A 19,353-nucleotide genomic window follows, 5' to 3' on the forward strand; every position below is an offset into this window, starting at 1 on the left:
TCTCTTGCTTGTGGGAGACATTCTGTGCAGGATCGGCAAGTAATATCGTAGTGATCCGTCGACGTAGGCCTTATGGAGGAGCACCATGGATCGACAGTTGCTGCCCTACTGTGATCCGGCTAAATATCGGAATACGTGCGACGCCGAGGAAGTCTTCTCACTCAGTTTTTTCACTTGAGGCGACCATGTGAGGTTCCTATCGATCGCACTCCAAGAAACCTTTGCGTCTTGACGTATGGAAGGGTACGACCACACAACACTAGTGGGTATTTTTCCATAGACCTCTGCGGTGAAAGCCATGACAACCCTTTTGTCGGGGGACAATTTCAGACCTCTTGGATTTAGGTAGGCCGATATATTTACTAGCGCTCCCTGGAGACATTGTTGGGTGGCACTGCGGGAAGGCACCGCGCTCCAAATGCGGATGTCGTCCACATACAGTGTGATTTTGACGCCACGCGGCAGGTTTCTTCTCAGATGGACGAGGACTAAATAAATAATACGAGGCTTAACACAGCTCCTTGTGGCATTCCCTTCTCGACGGCATAAAGTGCGGTGAGGCCATCCGGGGTGCACATGAAAAGTTTGCGTACATGAAGATAGTATTCAATCCATGCGTAAAGCCGTCCTCCAAGACCAAGGGTTTCCAAAGCGACAAGTATTGCTTTATGATAGACCGAATCATACGGTGCCTTAATTTCCGAAAATAATGCAGTAGGTATGTTTCCAGAGACCAATTCCTCTTCAATTGATGAGACCAAGGCAATGACTTTATCAATTGCGGACCTATTTTGCCGGAAGCCATTCATTTCATCCGGGTAAACTTTTGTAGTTTCCAGGAACCAGTTTAGTCGTTTGTGGATCGTTTTTTCGAATAGCTTCCTTATGCAGCTAAGCAGAAATATGGGTCTGAAGGAGGCGTAATTTCTCGGCTGTTTCCTGGCTTCAATATAGGAATAACTTTCGCGAGCTTCCATTCCGTAGGAACCTCCCCAGTTGTACCACCCCCCCCCCCCCATGAGGCGTTGTAGTACTCCAGAAGGCGTAGGCGAGATGTGTGGCATAGATTTGCGAGTGCTTCATAACCCACACCGTCATGGCCAGGTGATGATCGCTTGTATACGTCGCCGATTGCTGCCGTGAGCTCTTCGATGGTGAATGGTAATTCTAAGTCAGCAAAGGTAGCTCGAGGTGGACTAGGCTGATGACTTGCAATTTGCCGAGAAGGTTGTGCCCCGTTGGAAAGGAGCCTGCAGTACTGCTCTGCCACGTCTTTCAGGGATGCGCGCTCATGTAATGAGATGGTGATAAAAGGAGAAAGCTGTTGCGGCTCTTTGCGAGTGCCTCTGACGACTCGCCAGATTCTGCTCAGCAGTTGTCCTATGTCCAGTGTCCCACAAAAGTCTCTTCATCTTTTTCGTTCAAGTTTGGTGAGGTAACGCCGTATATGTCTTTGTGCCCGTCGACAAGTTCTGAGGTCTTCGATATGCTTAGTACGTAGAGCCTTCCTTTGGGCACGCCTTCGAATGGCACATAACCTTTCGAATTCCTCGTCGTTAGTTGGTACATCACAATGCTTAGTGGCAGAGCGGGTTCTTTGAGGCAATGAGCTATTGTCGGTATCAATTCAGCATTCGTAGTCGAGGCTGTGATCCCTTTGTCTACGGCGGCTGTGTGAGCTTCCCATTCTACCGACTTTAGTTTCACTTTTCTGGGCAACGTCCGAAAATGAAGTGCTGAGATTAGGATCGGGTAGTGATCACTACCTCGAGTCTCGAAATCTTTGCACCATCCGAACATAGGGGCCACTTGACTTCATGCAGCTAACAGTCTTCGGATTTTGCAGGTAGGTTATACTGCCATCGTTCAAGGGCTCCAGATTGTATATGGCTAGATGCTTCGCCAGCTTAGCACCCCGAGCACATGTATGTGAAATGCCCCAGATCTCGTTATGTGCGTTAAAATCACAACAAATAATATGCGCAGATTGAGTGTTTGTCAACAAGTTTTCCAATCTTGTCAGGTCGAAAGGTGATCCTGGTTTCAAGTAGACACAGATTAGGGTAAGCACTTTGGATGCAATCACTGTGGTTGCGCAAATACATTCATTCTTGTCATGTGGTGCTACGTCGAGCAGTCGGCTAATTTTGTTTTGTCGCCTTGAATGATGAAAAGATTAGCCCTTTATCCTAAAGTGCTCGTCGACGCGAGACTCGGAAATGACCATAAAAGGGAATCGGTACACTCGCGCAAGATGCTTAAAGTCTGCTAACTTCGAGCGCACGCCGCGAGCATTCCACTGGAATATAGTACATGTGCGGAATTGTTTGTTGGTGGACACCGCTTGTGAGACGATTGTTGACGAAGCCATCGTTGCTACTGCGAAGAAACACGGCGTTGCGCCGTGAAAGAAGACGACACCAGCGGTTCCAAAGCCAGGACGGCCTCTACCTCAGGGATGCTTTTAAACGATGGGCTCGCACAGAGAATAGCATTGATTGCTGCGAACATAATGAGAATCAGCATACTTCATATCTCATTTACAGTGCGACCATCTAACAGCTTTTCTTGGTTCTTTCTGTTCTTTTTCTGCGACCTCGTGGACACTTATTGTTGTGGGCTTCAGGTTATATCACTTGAGGGCTTTGATTGACTCTTTGCAGTTGAAGGCCGTTGCATGTTTTCTCTCACGACTGAGGCGAATGACTTTTTGAAAGCCGTGTCACTGCGCTGCACCGTGTCGGTGCCCTAGTATCTCGATGATGGACCAAATTATCATCAAAATGTTATAATTAGGTGCCACCATGAATATTCTAAGCCTTAAAGGAAGTTGCACTCTCCCACGTCTAAAGCAATGCACATATTTATGTTTATTAGTCATCAAAAGATAGTTGAGTATTCAATCAACGCTGTTAATTGAGTAAAAAAATTTGTGTTAACATCATGAATTTAATGCGTAGAATCAATGCGTTACAGAATCCGCTGTTCGAAACTTTTCAGATAGTATAATTGCTCTTCTTTTTTTGCTAGAAGTGTAGTTTTACTTCTCGTAAACCGGAAAGCATCAACACACTGACAGCGATTACTGAACAGAAGGAGTGCGCATTCGGTGCCCTTACTGTTTTCCAGAAACCTTGATCCAAAACTTTGTGATTTCGCAAGAAAATCAGCCGAGAAGATGCCGTAAATAATCAAATATAAGACCGAACTGTAGCAAAAGAAAATGCCAGAGAAACCAAGAACGTCGATGCTACACGTTTGTAAGGCGAGTTGATGCAAATTGTGCGAGGCCGCCTGAATTGCTCAATGGCTATGGCGTTGATCTGCTAAGCACGAGGTCGCGGGATCACATCCCGGCCACGTCGGCCGCATTTCGGTGGGCGCGAAATGCAAAAACGTCCGTATACTTAGATTGAGCTGCGCGTTAAAGAGCCCCAGGTGGTCAAAAGTAATCCGGAGTCCCTCACTACGGCGTGCCTCATAATCAGATTGTGGTTTTGGCGCGTAAAACCCCATAGTTTAATAAATAATAAACTGTGCATGTCAGCTTCAGCGAAGCGCATACGAACACCAAGACGGCTATAGCGCACTGCGTTGTCGTCGCTTTTGTCCTCAAGCATATTGTGCCGAAGGTCTACAAACATGCACAACATGCACAAAAGAACGACAAGCTTCTGTGCAAGTGAATGATTATACTAATAATAGTTGCGGTAATATACTGGTAAACAACGCAATATGTGCCACCGAAGGCAGCGTGATACTACACGAAATGATGCGATCGTTGTGGGAAAACATGTTTGCCCTGGAGACTCTAATGTACGCTACCAGATAAACTCGAAAATGAATCCTGCGTTTTGCGTCCTTCTTGCTGTTTGATTGACTCGGACGCACTCTTTTAGTTCCGACGAAGCTGTCCTGCCCGTACGCTCACGTCACGAAAACTCTGTACTACATGGTATATGCATTTCGATGTCCTGAAATAGGGGGTCATTAAAAATGATGCAACTTTGCATAATTGCACTATAGTTTTTCATTATTTTCATCATTTTCTTCGTTTTGTTGTCAGGTGTTACTTTCCTTAGGGGGAAGGGGGGGGGCTCTATTTATTTTATTGAAGTCGAGTCGTTTCATTCGCTTTTTTCCTTCTGACGGCCAGGAAGGGCGGTACCGGAGAATGTGCAGTCTACGGCGCAATGTTGTTAAGTTTCGACTAATATATTGTAGCTAATTACGCCCATACCATTAATTTTACCTGATCTGTGACGAATTCTCGCTTCTTGTCTCTTTGAGACCTACATTTGAATACAACACTCTGTAGGATCAAAAAAGCTACTTTTTTGTTATCAAAAGCGACGTACAGGTAGATACCCATTTGTTACATACTCCAAACCCATGTGAAGTAGACAAAAAAGACCCTGTCTTCGAAACAAGATACACATACAGCTGATGGTTAAATGCCCCAAACTTTTCGTTGATAAGTTTCCTTTGTCGTTGGACAGTCGCTTTCACTTATTATATCCTCAGCGTCAGGGTTGACTGAAATTTTCGGTTATGAACAATTCTGTCGCAAAAGTTTCCTTGTGAATACGGGCCAAGTTACCTGCTACTTCGCGCTTTGGTTCTATGACTACACTTGCGCGGCAGTGTAATCATTTAGCCACGCAGGCTAAGTGAAGTGCAAATGTTTGCAATTTCACTTTTCAACGAGGACGTGGTTCGAGACGGCTGGTCTTGCGAATCGAGACCTATCGCCGTCGCTTCCTCATAGAACGCGTTTCGAGTTGCACATTGTGTTCGTTTCAATCGAACAACATTATACGGTACTTTTCTATGAGCAACGTTTCTACGCGTTGACTTTACCTCCAGACTGCTACAGTTTTCAGGATTGATAACGTTCATTGATATCGATCACTTTCAGTGAGCGCTTATTGGCTAGGTCAATTGACACTGTGCTCGCCAATTCAGCGAGAATTCTCTCTGGGCGTTATGTCGCAAAAGAGAAAAAAAATTTCCGAAAGTAGTCTGCCCTTAAAGTGACTGATCAAGAATAGATGCAGATTACGCTCACATCGAGGTAATCTGTCTAAAATAGGGGCATCAAAATGTGTTTTTGTTGCCAGGGGCCCCGGGAGTGACATCCGTTGCTACCGTAACCATCGCGGTCGTATTTTATGTTTATTGCACGAAGAACGCCTCTCCCAGCGATCTCCAATCTCCCCCTACCTGCTTGCATCGGTTGAATCCATCCTTCAGGTCCGAATTACTTTGCTGTCCTCCACCTGCGTTTCCCATCCCTCTGTAGTATTCTGGTAGACTACCGTATTAGAGGCTCGATTGCGCTTGTGGTGTGTGTTTCTCTTCTGTGTGTGTCGTCCAAATGTTGCGCACTCGAGCCTCTAATATGCTATACCAACACGCCCAGTCCTCAACCTGGGCAAGGTAGACTACCGACCATTTGCTCTGCGTAGTACATGACCGGCTCAGCTTCAATTTTGTACTCTGCTGCTGCATTTACGGAAAACGTGTGTCACAACAGCAGCAAGAAGACAGCCCAAGGCGCAACCGTACCCAAACCCGCGTCCGAGCCTGTGCTCCCATGGCTCGAGCTAAAGACCCCTTGCGAAACAAATCCCCGCTTAGCGCACCTGGTAGACCTCGCCGAATGCCCCCTGTCCCAGGGCCTTGACCAGGGTGAGGCTCTCGCGCGGGATGTCGGTCAGGTCCTGCAGCGTGCAGGTGGAGCCCCCGAATTCGTAGTTTGGGTTGAACTCGGTCACCATGCCCGTGGCCTGTCGCAGCCTGCTCAGCTGGACCTCCGGGTTGTTGCCGCCCAGAGGCTCGGGACTGAGCGACGAAGGCAGCTTCTTGCGGGAACCGGGACACCTAGGAACTGCGGGCGGGTCAGGAAGGGTGTGGCGTCAGCGTCGCTTCTTCGAGAAACGAAGTTGCGCACGTGAACGGAGTGCACAGAACCGTAAAATGACTGGTATTTCGCACGAGTATGTAGTGTGGCATATCCAGCAAGATTAGTCTTCTCAGTATTAAAAATAAGAAGAACAGCGCGAGAAACGGCACAGCCAAGAAGACAAGGACGCCGCACTGGGTCTCTGTCTTCTCTGTTATGTCGGTATTGCGTTGGCTTTATTTATGATGACAGCTCACAAACTAGCTAACTTTTGCGTCCTAGCCATGTATTATAGTATGGTTAGCGGGACTTACGCTATTGCTTATGGCATTTAAAGTGAATTGCTCTTTTTTTTTTTTTTGCTCTTTCTCTCGTTTTCGCGTTGGTCGGTGGCTGGTGGTCGAACTTTCACCGCCTATAGCCTACACATACGAGCCGATGCGAAAGGTGCATGTTCATTTCATAAACGAATTTCGGTGAGCGTTCATCGCCAAACACCAGCTTATCACAGCTATTACAGCACGTGCTGCCGCGGGAGAGCTTTGCGACGCGTCTAAAAGTTTAGCTGCTGCGCTGGAGCGGTTAAGGAAGGAGGAAGGGCGACCTTCCTCTTTCTCCCTTCGCCCTCTGCCCCTGGGGCACCTGCGGGAAAGGAGCACGGCAATCGCCATGCAAGCCGGCGCTCTTGCACCGCTTGAAACAGCACATACGTGACGAATGGGCTCCTTTACATCATCATCATCACCAACATCAGCCTACTTTTCATGTCCACTGCAGAGAGAAGGCTTCTCCCAGCGATCTATAAATAGCCCTGTCTTGCACTAGCTGACTGCAACTTGTGCCAGGAAATCTCGTAATATCGTCGCCCCACCTAATTTTCGGCGGTCCTCGACTGCGCTTCATTTCCCTTGTTATATATATTTATATAGCAGCCTTCAATATAACCCCTACAGATGTGCTTCTTAAAGGTTTTGTTCGCTGCTGAATTACGCAACCAAACAACGGACGCCATCTAAGCGCCATCCCTGCAACAAATATAGAACTTCAAGCGCGTCACACTCTAATAAAACGGGACAGCTTTGTACAGAAATTTGGATATCCGTTTAGTTGACAATAGTCTTCGATAGTTTCTGCACAATTTTCCGCATAATTCATTCCTCTGTCTGCGGTTGTTTTCTAGAATAGGTGCCCGTGGAAGAGCAACACCATCATTCACGTGGGCGCCACTACGTTAATCTATATTTACACGCATATAAAAGGAGAGCAATGCCTCAAAAGGGTTTCGGCTATAGAAGGAAGCCTTAGCTGGTGATACAGAGCGCAAACGGCTTCGACGCCGAACCAACCCCACCAGGGAGCAGGAATGGCGCGTGCTATACCGGCAAAATATCCAGGTAGTCATGTCACCTGTACCCTCCGTACTGTGTTATAAATCGAACTAAAGTTTTTTGGCATGAAGTTCACTCGCCGTTGACACGTTAATGAACGTGGTTTGTTGCACGCCGACTCTTTTCGTCAAAGTGTCGAATATACTTGGCGAACTTGATTTAAGTCGGTCCGCCTGCCCGTAAAGGTAAACACAACCATGACAAAACGAACACTTGGGCATAGCTATCACTTCGACTAGACTAGTTTTATGCGGCAAGAAGCAGCGTTTGGCGCTTTAGGTTTCGGCGTTGTCGCGTCTAGGTATACATGCATGCCTGGGATGCCACTGTTCTTTGCCGGCATGAATGAGAAGGAACCAACTATAGGGTCTATGAGAATGGCAACCTTTTTTGTGTGCATATGCTTGATGCAACATTTACTTCCAGCATTTAAACATCGCTGCCTACTGCTCGTGACTCATAGCAAGATGCGAGAGCCTCAAGGACGTCAAGAACGCACGCTAGAAAGCGTGTACTGCAGCCTCTAGTTGCATTGGGGCACAAAAATATTTTTGAACACCATTTGTCGAGTTACTCAAAACCGGGGACAAAGGTCATCAAAGCACGGACTAAAACAGGAAGCAAGGTCGCAATAATGCAACAATTTTGTTTCATTTATATTTCTCTTTATGTTTAGCGATAGATTCCCGAACTATAACCTACCTACGTTATCAACGAAATCGGTTCATGGCATGTATACATGCATCTATGTATGCGTATACCCAGGGATGTGAACACGGGAACAACCACCACCGTAGCGCGATCAGTAGTGAAACGCACGTTTAATGTGCAGGTTGTGGTTGTGGCTCCCACCGGCAGCAAGTTGGCTTGATATGACCTGATTTTTTCCATAAATTATTTTGAATCAGTGCTATACTTGTCTAATCCCGTTACTCTTTTTTCTGCTGTCTGTCGCTTTAACAGCCACAAGGAACTGAACCTACCTCGCTCGACTCTGTTTTATACTGTGATCTGCAAAGAACGGTGTTGTAACGAAGACAGAGAAAGTGTGACAAGTATACGTCACGTGACACTGATACCGTGGTTTGCACGTCCCTTAAGAGACGACGGCACCTGAAAGACTTCCTGCTGTCCCCACTTCTATATAGTTTTTACTTGTGTCACGACTGGCAGGTTTGTTCAGGAACCACGATGAACTAAATCGAACGAGGGCATACGTGTCCCGGCGTATAAGATTGACTGCAGCGAGAGACTTGTGTAAACTCACATCCAACGACGAAGAAGAGGATGATGGCCACCGTGACCAGGATGCAGAGGATGATGACTACGAGGTGGTGCGTGGGCAACTTGTAATCGCCGTTGGTTCTCGCGTCGCCGGAAGCAGCTGCGAAATGCAAAATAGGCGCAAAATCCGCATTTTTCGTGTGCCGCCTGTGCCATCAATTCGTGTCCGCTACTACAGCTGCACTTAGCGAGGACTGGAAAAAGACAGTCGCGGGTAAACCTGTAATATGTCGATGAGGGAGCGTGAGGATATAGTGATTAGCGTGTGACATTTTCGCACCAATCGCCACACTATAGGTCTGGCTAAAAATTAAATAAGACAAAGAAGTAGGGCGCCACATGAAAGCAGATATTGAACGTCACACAAGACGGTTTTGATGGCCCATCGGTAATAAGGGCTACAACAAAGAAAACGACCACGGCCTCTGTAAACAGAGGCGGCGATAGTTTCCCGAATATACGTGATGCTACTTTCTTTTGTCCCCTACATGTCACAGCTATAACATATTACAGATATCACGATGTATCTCCCATGATGACGTGCTGACAATATAATGGGCATTGCATCCTGAAGAACCGCAGCAAGTAAATTGAGCGAGTCTGTACAAGTGTATTATTACCTACAGCGCGAACAAATCAGACGAATCACAATGTGGCGTGTGTCATCTTCACTTTGTGTGTCTTCTTATCTGTTCGCACTGTAGATAAACGTTGCGTCGAGATCCTCTTTCTTTCTCTCTTTATTTTCTTTCCACGACGAATGTGCCCCACGGCGATTTCTCTGTCCTTCTTATTTATTGTCCATCTTCTTCTCACTGTCGCTATGGACGAAACCTGTGATAACTGCTACTGTAAAACAAACAAACTAATGAACTGCGTGTTCAGTGTCAAGCAAGATAGAAGAAGTTCCTTCACAGCGTACGCGTATGCCATCGAATCAATTCAAATCAATTCAAGTAACGGTTCGTTTCCAACATCGAGTTGGAGATGTATTGGAGAAAAGATGCCCCAGACATCGCAGGAGTGCTTGAATTCTGATGTCCGTCACTTAAAAGTAAGATTGGTTAGAAGTAATTGTCGTTTTGTCTCGAAACCCCTAATTTTTCTCGCAACCAGCCGAAGTCGTTGCCGACTCGACTCGCGTTGGATACCTCTCGACAATAATCCTTAATGTCCCTTTAACCCCTTCCGTGCACTTGACGACAAATATTCATCCAACCATTTTTTTGTTTGTTAATAACGGCCAAGGTCGAGCTCAGCTCTTCAACGGTACACGCTGCATTTCCTAGCAATGCCACGGACGAGTGAAGCTTCGTCTTCGTGTTTATAGTTCTGCTTTTGACGGATGGCGACACGCGTAATCCGTCTCACAGCGCGAGCAACAGCGAATATATTCTTTCTAGGGAAGTAAAACGTTCTTGCGACGACTGCGGTCCTTAAAAATCATTCGCCCATCTTTTGTCACAATTCTGGATGACAGCGCGTGGCACGCTCTGAGCACGCCAAAAGGTGCGCCTCGGTAACGGGCACACACCGTGGTCTTCCCACGTCATTTGTCCTCACCGTGGCAGTTGTGGCCATCACGTGCCAGCCTGAAGCCGACGGGACATGCGCACTTGAAGGTGGCCGGCGACAGGGTGCGGGCCAGGCAGAAGTGCCGGCACGGGCAGCGGACGTCGGTCGCCGAGACGATCACCACCATCGCGTCGCCGAGACCCTGTGGCGAAGGAAGCGAAGCGGGGAGCCAGGAAAAAGTTGGAGGCGGGATCGCATCGAGGAAATAACCTCGTAGGGTCTTCACGCATGCGCGGGAGCAACTGTAATGCGATAAGCATTATGGCCGTGCTATCTATCGTTCGATGATTATACATCGACATCCGTGGTAAATTCAACCGTCCGGTGTTGGGCATCGCCTAACTGCTTCGAACCTATGATCTACGTGTGACGCCTGCCAACCCCATTACAACCTCGACCTACTGGTGCTGTACATTTTTACTTCCTATCGCATTACTCGACGCGTTTACCAACGACATCAGGGCGAATCACAGCAGCACCCACCTTTCTTTTTCGTGGAGCGCGCGCTTCGTTTTGCATACAAGGAGTGAACGAGCAATAAAGCAAGGGTAGCCCAGCGCTTCGTTGTGGTTGCCTCTGTCTGCCGTCTGCAAATATTTCTTTTTCTCAAGTGCAACGTAATTAAAATTGGTCACAGGGAGTCTCTTGCTTAAATCGCACGTATCGAAAACACGTTCTACTATTATCGCTCATACATATTTGCAACCGTAGTACACAAACGCCTTACTTTGGTATCGTCGTGTAAAGGAAGCAAGCAATTACTTGCAGAAGTTTAGCATCATTAGTTGCATTACTACAGCTGCACCGTGAAGCCACTACTTGATCATGCATGTGTCGGGTGCAAAGATGGCGTCACTATCGCGCCACGCATGATGTAATCGGAGCTATATTTAGCCTCTCGCTCGGCGTTCAGAGAGACGTGGCTCGGCGGTTGGTTTTGTCGATCTGAGCGGGAGTGGTCGCGGTTGAGAGAACTCGCTCAGTCGCAGCCAGTAGAAACCATAAACTCAAACTTGCGCTCGTCAAGACTGGTAAGGCCCGCAAGCAGGTATAAATGTCCAATTTTACAGCCAAGCTGTTATTGCAACCATAGAAGCGCTAGAAAACACTATATGCAAGTTTTCATATATATATATATATATATATATATATATATATATATATATATATATATATATATATATATATATATATATATATAGTCATATCATAAGAAGCCAACAAACACTGACACCAAGGACAACATAGGGGAAATTACGTGTGCTTAATAAATGAAATAAAGAAACGATAAATTAGGGCAAATTTAAAGTGGATGAAAAAATGCGAAATGCGAAGGTTGTGGGTTCGTTTCCCACCTGCGGCAAGTTGTCTTTTCATCCACTTTAATTTCCATTAATTTATCGTTTCATCATTTCATTTATTAAGCACACGTGATTTCCCCTATGTTGTCCTTGGTGTCAGTGTTTGTTGGCTTCTTATGATATGACTAATAAAAATCGGGCCCCTCGGTTAACCCCCTTTCTTGTCGTTTATATATATATATATATATATATATATATATATATATATATAACGTGCAGAATATTTTGAAGCGTTTTTGTCAATTAGAGGCACATTAAAATTTCTAGACCCTCGTTTTCGGCCCGTTTATGTGAAACGCGTCAAATGTCCCTGCACTTGCTTCTAAACGTACCAGCAATGCAAGGGATCTCATATATATTCGCGAAATCGCAGGCCGCTCCGTGGGGCGACGTGCACAGAAAGTTTGAAGCGCACGTGCAGGCTATGTGCTTTCGAAGAATTGCCGCGTGTACTCGCCTTCGCCCAAATTACACGCGTTGTACACGGCACGTACTTGTTCTTGTTATTCGTTTTCCTTTCTTTCTTTTCGGCGTAAGCCCCGTAGGAACCAGCACAACGAGCGAGACACATTTCCGGCCAGGAACACTCGCCTTGCCGGGGTGCGGCTTTGCGTCGTCCGCGTCCGTCGAAGCGGCAGAGCCAAGGCGGCACGGCGTGGGCAGGAATGCGGCCTCCAATCGGCTCGGGTGCACGTACGAGGTGCCCCCGTGGCCGCTACGCTGAGCCGTGTCCGTGACGGCAGCGTCGCCTCCCTGCAAAACGTGTGCGGTCTTAAGTGGTCGAGTGATAGGCAAACCTCGGGGACCAAACTGAAACCTTTCTCTTTTTTTTTTCGTTTCGATTTTTGGCTCCGCTTCGGCAGAGAAAACGGCTCGGTTCCGGTTCGACTCCGGAGCAGGAAGAATAACGCTTCAAATCGGTGTTTAACCAGTTTAGGCTCGTTTGCGTTATGTAAAGATAAGCGCGGGAAATCTGCTCACATTTATTTTGTGCAAGAACTCGACATTGTTCCGTAGCTGCACGAAAAGAGAAAGTAAAGCTATTATTGCTGCCACTTCTAAGATTCCGAGAGGCTCATGTGCGTTTGCGAAAGAGGTAGCATGGTTGAGCCAGAAGTGCAGGCATACGTGGAAAGCTATGCAGAAAAAGTGTCCAACACGAACCAACACCTCGTATTTTTTTCTGGCCGGTTTCATTCCGGAGAGAGAGAGAGAGAAAAAAGTAACTTTCCGGTTTACTTCCCGTTCCCGCAGAAACAGCGTTTTCCTTTTTCGTTTTTCGGTTCAGTTTCGGCTCGTTACCCTGCTCCTGGTATCGCCAGGAGACGTCTTGACTCCGACAAGGGCAAGAGAAAAAGCACCGACTGCTGACAGCTGGGTCAGTCCGTGCTGCATTTTTAAAATACTCAAGTGTGTATCGATTGATACTGATAACGGGCGTGATTTCTTGAGGTTTCTCGCGCATTGTCTCAACTTTCAGAAAAACAAAACAAAGAAAACACTATTAAGCGCGTTCTCCATTAAAGGTGTAAGCATTTTTGACACGGTTGTGCGAGAGAGGTACATCATCAGCCGACGCTGCCGATAGCGCTGTAACCGCGGCTCAAATTCACCAAGCCTTTTCTTCGTAAGTGCTTCTTTCCATTGGCCGGTCTCCTTCCCCAAGAAACGAGACTGGCTAAAATTTTATTTTAGGAACAAATACAGCGCAAGAGATTTTTTTGCGAATGCGTGTTCTTACTCTTTGTTCGATATAAGCATACCACTCTCCCGTGCTCACTAGCTTTACACCATTAACTTCGTCAAGAGTCCAACGTCTGAGTGCACTTAGGAACGGTCCAACCTACACAAGATCCAACAAAGACACTGAACGCACTCGCTTTTAAATAAAAAAAGTTTCGCCTTTAAGAGTGGAGCGCGATAGCATTCAAAGAGCCCTGTCTGCTTCTCATGCTTCACGGCAACTGCAGCTTATGTAACCGCAAGGTTTGCCGGGAAACGCTATGCATGAGGGCAAGCTTTTTGGTAGACACGCGGCCTCTTGCGTGGGTCGATCTCCTATTATTATTTCGCACTTATAATACTTCAGTCTGAGAAGAGCTAACATACAAGATATGCGCTGTCCGTGTTTTTTTCTTTTCTTCATTACATTACTTTGTGCGATGCCGTTCTCAAAATTCCGAGGAATAACTTTGTAAAGAATGAAAGACAAGGTATGAGCAACTTTGGTGGAGTAATTGGGTATGCGTGGTTCGGAACTATGTTCGAAATTTTTTTTTTTTTGCCGAAGCAACGTCCGACGCCGTCGCCGGGTTTTCTGCGAAACGGGGCCCTTAACGCTATCGCGTTAAAGTGAGTTGCTGTGCGTGTGACGTTCCTAAACAGCACAGTGGATAATGAGGGACGCCGCGTTGGAGAGCTCTGGATTATTTTAATCACCCGGGGGTTGTTTAACGTGCACCTGAAAAAAAAGAAGAATCGTGGAGAATACCCAAGATACCCAAGATAGTGAACTTTCTTTTTCGAAGTTGGCGGAGTGCTTGAAGCCTACTCCACCTCCGCCGCGGGTCGACCTGGATCAGCCCACGCATGTCCTGTCCATGCACCGCGATATAGACGTAAGCCGGCCAGTGTGGTCGATTTTTCGTGCTTCCTCAAGCGTCTGCCAGTTTTGGTGGCGATCTTCAACTGTGCACCATCGGCCAATTCCGCGCTCTGGCCAGCGTCGGCTGGCTTCGAAGCGACCAACCTGCTCTCTTCCGTTCGTTAAACAATTTCGATGTGTGGACAGCTGGCTCAAGGACGGCGCAGTTTCCATCTGTGTGTTTCTCGTTTAGTACAATCAGGTTTTCGAGAAATTTATGTGTAACACTGCGCGTCTACATATGCGAAACTGGCGCCTCTAGAAACGAATTGCATTGATAACGTGATAATAACACGACAGCACGTGGTTTCGCGTATTAATTTTTTCTGTTCTCTAGTTTCTTATTGAAGCTGTTACTAGAGATTCTCGGAACTGTTCCCAAACGTGCTCGAGAAATCTTCAGACATATGACTGACGCCACAAAACGGAAGTCGGGGAGTGACATATGTTAGAACAGGAATGGACCGCGGTAGGGCAGTTACAGCCAGCGAACGAGAAAAGGTTGTCGTGAACGACGCCACATGACGGTGTGCCGTTTGTAAAAGCCGTGCTCTCAAGTTGCTACCAAGCCGCGCTGTGCTCTTAACAAGACTAACGGGAGCGTTAGCTCGTCAGCGGTCAAGGTAAGAAAGAGACGTTTAGAGTTTTTTGGTGAAGGGAACAAAAGCAGGAAGGTGATGGAGCCGGGGCTGATACAGGCGTAGGTAAGAGAGAGAGAGAGAGAGAGAAAGAGGAAAGGGAGGGAGGTTAACCAGAGGGGAGTTTCAGGTTTGCCACCGTGCACTGGGGTGGAGGATATAGGTGTCGGAAGGAGGGCACAGATAGAGATGGAGAGAGAACGAAGGGGAAATAAAGAAAAAGAACAGGAACAAGTGACAGAAAATTCGTTTCAATCACAGGCGTCCGCACAGGCCGGTCGATCTCTCAAGAAGCGCAGCAGCGCTTCCAGGGCCCTTCTGATGGCATGTTAGGTGGTGTCGATGTTGCGAAATTCTTTCTTCGGACAGAAGCTGGCCGTCCAACTGGCTCACTCGTAGGTAACTAAGCTAAAAAGGCTTAGGTAACTTTACCACGCGAATATAGGGGTTTAGATGAACAGAAAGGACAGAATGTAGAGATATACAAAATGTCAGACTCCAATAGACGTAGTAAAACTTGGTTAGATCAAGCTAGCCTAGGTGACTAGCCGTCGCTGCCTCGTCCCAAAGAGGATGGCATTAGAAATGCGCTACCATCATCGTCGCCCGAAGTGCACGCTCCCTGCGGTTTCAAGAAGCCGTTTCACACATGCAAATAAGCATTGCGGGTAAATAGTGCTCCGTGTCACTTACTTCGTGCAGAGCTGCGAAGGGTGGATAGAGATTGTCTGAGCAGTCACTAACGACACGCCGCTGCGAGCCCCAGATAAGGTAAAATGACCCGCTCATCGCACCCTACGCTAATTCGTCCGTGAAGCTTCCATTTAGTCAGCGTCGCATAAGAGCAATCAGGGGGAGGGGGGAGGGGGCACGACGACGACGACGACGACGAATGGGCCCTCCTTTCTTTATTTGTGGTTGGACGGAAAGGAGCGGAAAATTCTGCTGGGTGCACCGCAGCTGTCTAGCCAACAGCTGATACCCTGAACGTCGGCTTGCACGGAGGTGAAGAGGTAATGGGATTTTAAAAAGCTGACGGTGTAGGAGAAAGTTGAGCGAATTGGACAGCGAGCGAGAACAGCAGACAGAAGCTAAACGGCACTGTTTGTGATATGTACATGAGCTGCAGAAAGCTTCGACCTCGCGGTTCTCTTTCGCGGTTGTTTTGCGCGACGCACAGCTTTTACTGCTTTAGGCAAAGTCGGCGAGACAAAGTAGAAAGAGGTAGCTCAATGTTTGACGCAAGGTGGTCAGCCGAGGGTGATAGAAATGACACACTCATCTAAGGTTGAAATAAATAAATGTATAATTGTCACTGCGGGTCCGCTACGGGTTCTCTTTTTTTTAATTTTAAACCAGTTATTATCTCTCAAGAGGTTGTGAACACGAAAGCTGTAGTGGTCCCGAAACGTCAGTTATGCCTTTATCTTTTGTTTCATTCTCATGGGAGCGGTCGCGTCATTTTGATAGTGCCAAAATTTGTGCCCAAAAATTTCAGGCACATGACGCCAAGGGCATTTTTTTTTTCATCTGTGTGATTAGTGCTTCAGGAACGAGGGGGGGAGTGTCGTGTCATAAATTTGCGCAGAGAAATTTCAGCATACCTAACCAATCAGTCCGGCGTCGAATTTTTCTGCACTGATCGAGCATAGAGAAAGGTCTGAAGTCGTTACCTTCCAGCCTCCACCGCCTCCTCCACCAGCGCAGCCTCCTCCTCCGCCACCGAACCCTCCGGCGGTGTTCCACAGGGCAGCCTCGGCGCACACCGATCCTCCCGCGGCGCCGTCCATCAGGGGACGGCCAGCGGTCGGCTCGTCGATCGCGCTGCTCTCAGCGGCAGCGCTGTCGTTCCAGCCGCCCCCGCCACCTGCAGCGCAAGGTTACCGTAAGTGCGCTGACGTCACTCGCTCGCTTCGCACCCTCACATGTGCGGAAGTGCCCACTCGGCCTTGCGAGACAGTAAAATGGACGGCGAAAGATAGCTAATTTGGGATGCTTGGTATGTTTCGCAAGGGAGGCAACGACGAAGCAAAGGAGAACTGAAACCAAATAAAAGAAGACGGCACATGTTCCGGTCTGTTCCAGGCAGATGTTCCAATTCGACTGATATGGGTTCCTCAGGGTCGGTACCCAAGCTACTCAGACATTTTGAATTACTATAAGGGGGTCCGAATCAAATACCCTCCACCCCACAACAGCCTAAATCAGCATGAAGCAACCTCTTGGAGGAGGCTGCAGACAGGAACATATCCAAACCTAAACACACTAAGCAAGATGTTTCCCACCCAGTATAGAGACATTTGCCCCTGGTGCGGCGCCAAGCCCACCTTATATCACATTACATGGGAATGCGTTCAGAATCAACAATTCCTTCAAATAAAAGACCCGAGTACGGAGCAGTGGGAGAGGGTGCTCTCCAGCAGCGACCCGAAAGTCCAGCATGGACTAGCAAGGCACGCTCGCCGAGTAGCCACCCTCAGTGGTGCCCTGGAATAGGGGCGTCGACCCTGCGCAGATGGGGAAGAAGACCGTGAAGACGGCCGACCGCATCTGCCACCGCTAATTTCTAACCAATTAGAGCAAATAAAGTTTTTCCTCCTCCTCCTCCAATTCGACATTCTGGCGCAGTCGACAGGATCACATGCAGTGCAGAGAAGCAGCCCCCCTTTTTTTTTCAAGGGCTATTTTCATAGACGCTACAGAATTAAGACCCTGTAAACAGTGACAGTGTGACAGGTGCCGCAGCCTGCGTTCGCAGCGAGACGCCGGATAGACCAGGTGAGCTGTCAAATTTTATTGCCTACAAGGAAACATGCAGATGTGCCGCCAGAAGAGTTCCTAAACACCTGAATGAAAAAAAGCAACACTTGAGCTAACGAAACATTTCCTTTTACTAAGTTTACTGAACAAATTTCTACCCAACCAGTCACGTTTATTAAGTCCAATGCGTATTTTTGTGTCAATTCTAACATTGTATGAGTTGTTACCTTGTTCTCATATATACTGCTTCCTTAAATGCTATTTCATCGTTTTATATTAGGAAATTGTGCTCTAACTTGCTTTTTTTAAATCATTTCCTTAGAAGACTTGAGGAAGCGGGGGAAATTCAGTATGGGTGTTTCTTTAAGTGGTTGATTTTTCGATATTTGTTTCCCAACATATCGTTTTTCTTTCTTCTAGAATATGTCTTCATCGAACGAGCACAGATTGCAAAGGCTTAAAAATCCTAGGCGCTCTCTGGTACCTTTATTTCAGGCCCACTTACTTTTCTATGCAGAAACTAATGAACCAATAAGGCAAAAAGACAAAACCTAAATTACAGACACCCTGAGTAAGATGTTGCTTATTCGAGCGGGATTGCGTGGCAAGAATATTTTACAAAAACAAAACCACAAGGTGAAAATAGAAATCAAGACAGCACAAGATGAATTTAATATACCTATGCAGCGGACGTACCAGTGCGTTTGATTAGAACTTTGAAGCGCAATATACCATTCTCTATATGGTAAAATGAAGCCTGCTGTTAAGCAAAACCAAGTAACAAATTTCCCATTTTTATGCCCCACTTTCTGCTGTCGTCTTCCCGCTTGAGTTTCAGAGAGCATCAACGGAAATTTGATGGATTGTGTGTTACCCCAGACTTGTGAACTGGCACAACCTTACCTGTCAGCCAGTCTTCCGGAAGGCTGGATAGCTGCAGGGACATCACACTCACTTGTCTTTATTTCAAGCACACGCGGTGTGTGCTTCTAGCTGTGTTATTCAAATAACCCCGAGTGCAAATAGAAAAAGGTTAGCGCTAATGGGACGCAGACTGTTTAAAAGAGGGCGTGCAAGACAATCGCCTTAGAAAATATTAACCGTGGCCACTACATCTCCTTCTTCAAAAACGAGAAATCGAGCACCCATTCTCGATATACAGAGTGTTGCATAAGTGAAACCACAACTCTGCCAACTGGACAGCTGGCAGAGCTGGCAGAGCACTGAAGTTTTGTGTACAGCTAGCATTTTCTTTTCGAATCAGTTTAGCGCCATACTTTGCATTACTTGTCCGTTCTCTCCACCATAAATCCAAAAGGCGCTATCTGTGGCAACGCCATATGAAGAATGTTAAATTCACTGCATCAAAACAGTGACACCATTTACCGCAAGTACGCCGAACGCTGTGTATAGCTGTAGCGGAGAAATATGGTGCCGCGTTTTCATTGCGGCGAAATCATCACGATTTGAGTGGTGTCGCCAAAGACGACTCACACTTTAAGCTCATTGTGGAAATAGGCAAGTAATGCTTACAAACGCGATATTAAAACAGATCAGTTTAGAACATCAGCAGTAATCACGTTACGAGCATGCGCGCTTTATGCCAGCAGAGTCCCCCAGCTTTGACACAACACGCTAGATGGCGTCACTATATAAGAATTATCAATGGTATTCTCGGTTTTGTTGCGTGGACGTTACCGTTTGAAATGTTTCGGCCGCGTTTCATTTATCGCTAACCAGCTCAGTCGCGTCAATCTTAAATTAACTTCAGTGGCAGATAGCACGCTTTTCTCGTGAT

The 19,353-nt window shown here is 47.0% G+C and overlaps 1 protein-coding gene across 2 annotated transcripts in view; it reads right to left on the reverse strand.

Annotated features, from left to right (window-relative positions):
• The window catches only part of LOC142587703 (leukocyte tyrosine kinase receptor-like), a 173,932-nt gene that overhangs the window by 23,363 nt on the left and 131,216 nt on the right, over positions 1 to 19,353 (reverse strand). For both annotated transcript variants that reach the window (XM_075698888.1, XM_075698887.1), the window contains 5 exons: positions 16,469 to 16,662; positions 12,105 to 12,266; positions 10,141 to 10,294; positions 8,561 to 8,677; positions 5,646 to 5,890 (listed from right to left, as the gene is read on the reverse strand). In XM_075698888.1, coding sequence (XP_075555003.1) covers positions 5,646 to 5,890; positions 8,561 to 8,677; positions 10,141 to 10,294; positions 12,105 to 12,266; positions 16,469 to 16,662 — 872 coding nt within the window. The remainder of the gene's footprint in view (positions 1 to 5,645; positions 5,891 to 8,560; positions 8,678 to 10,140; positions 10,295 to 12,104; positions 12,267 to 16,468; positions 16,663 to 19,353) is intronic.

The sequence above is a fragment of the Dermacentor variabilis genome, chromosome 7, assembly GCF_050947875.1.
Source record: "Dermacentor variabilis isolate Ectoservices chromosome 7, ASM5094787v1, whole genome shotgun sequence".
NCBI classification, from domain to species: domain Eukaryota; kingdom Metazoa; phylum Arthropoda; class Arachnida; order Ixodida; family Ixodidae; genus Dermacentor; species Dermacentor variabilis.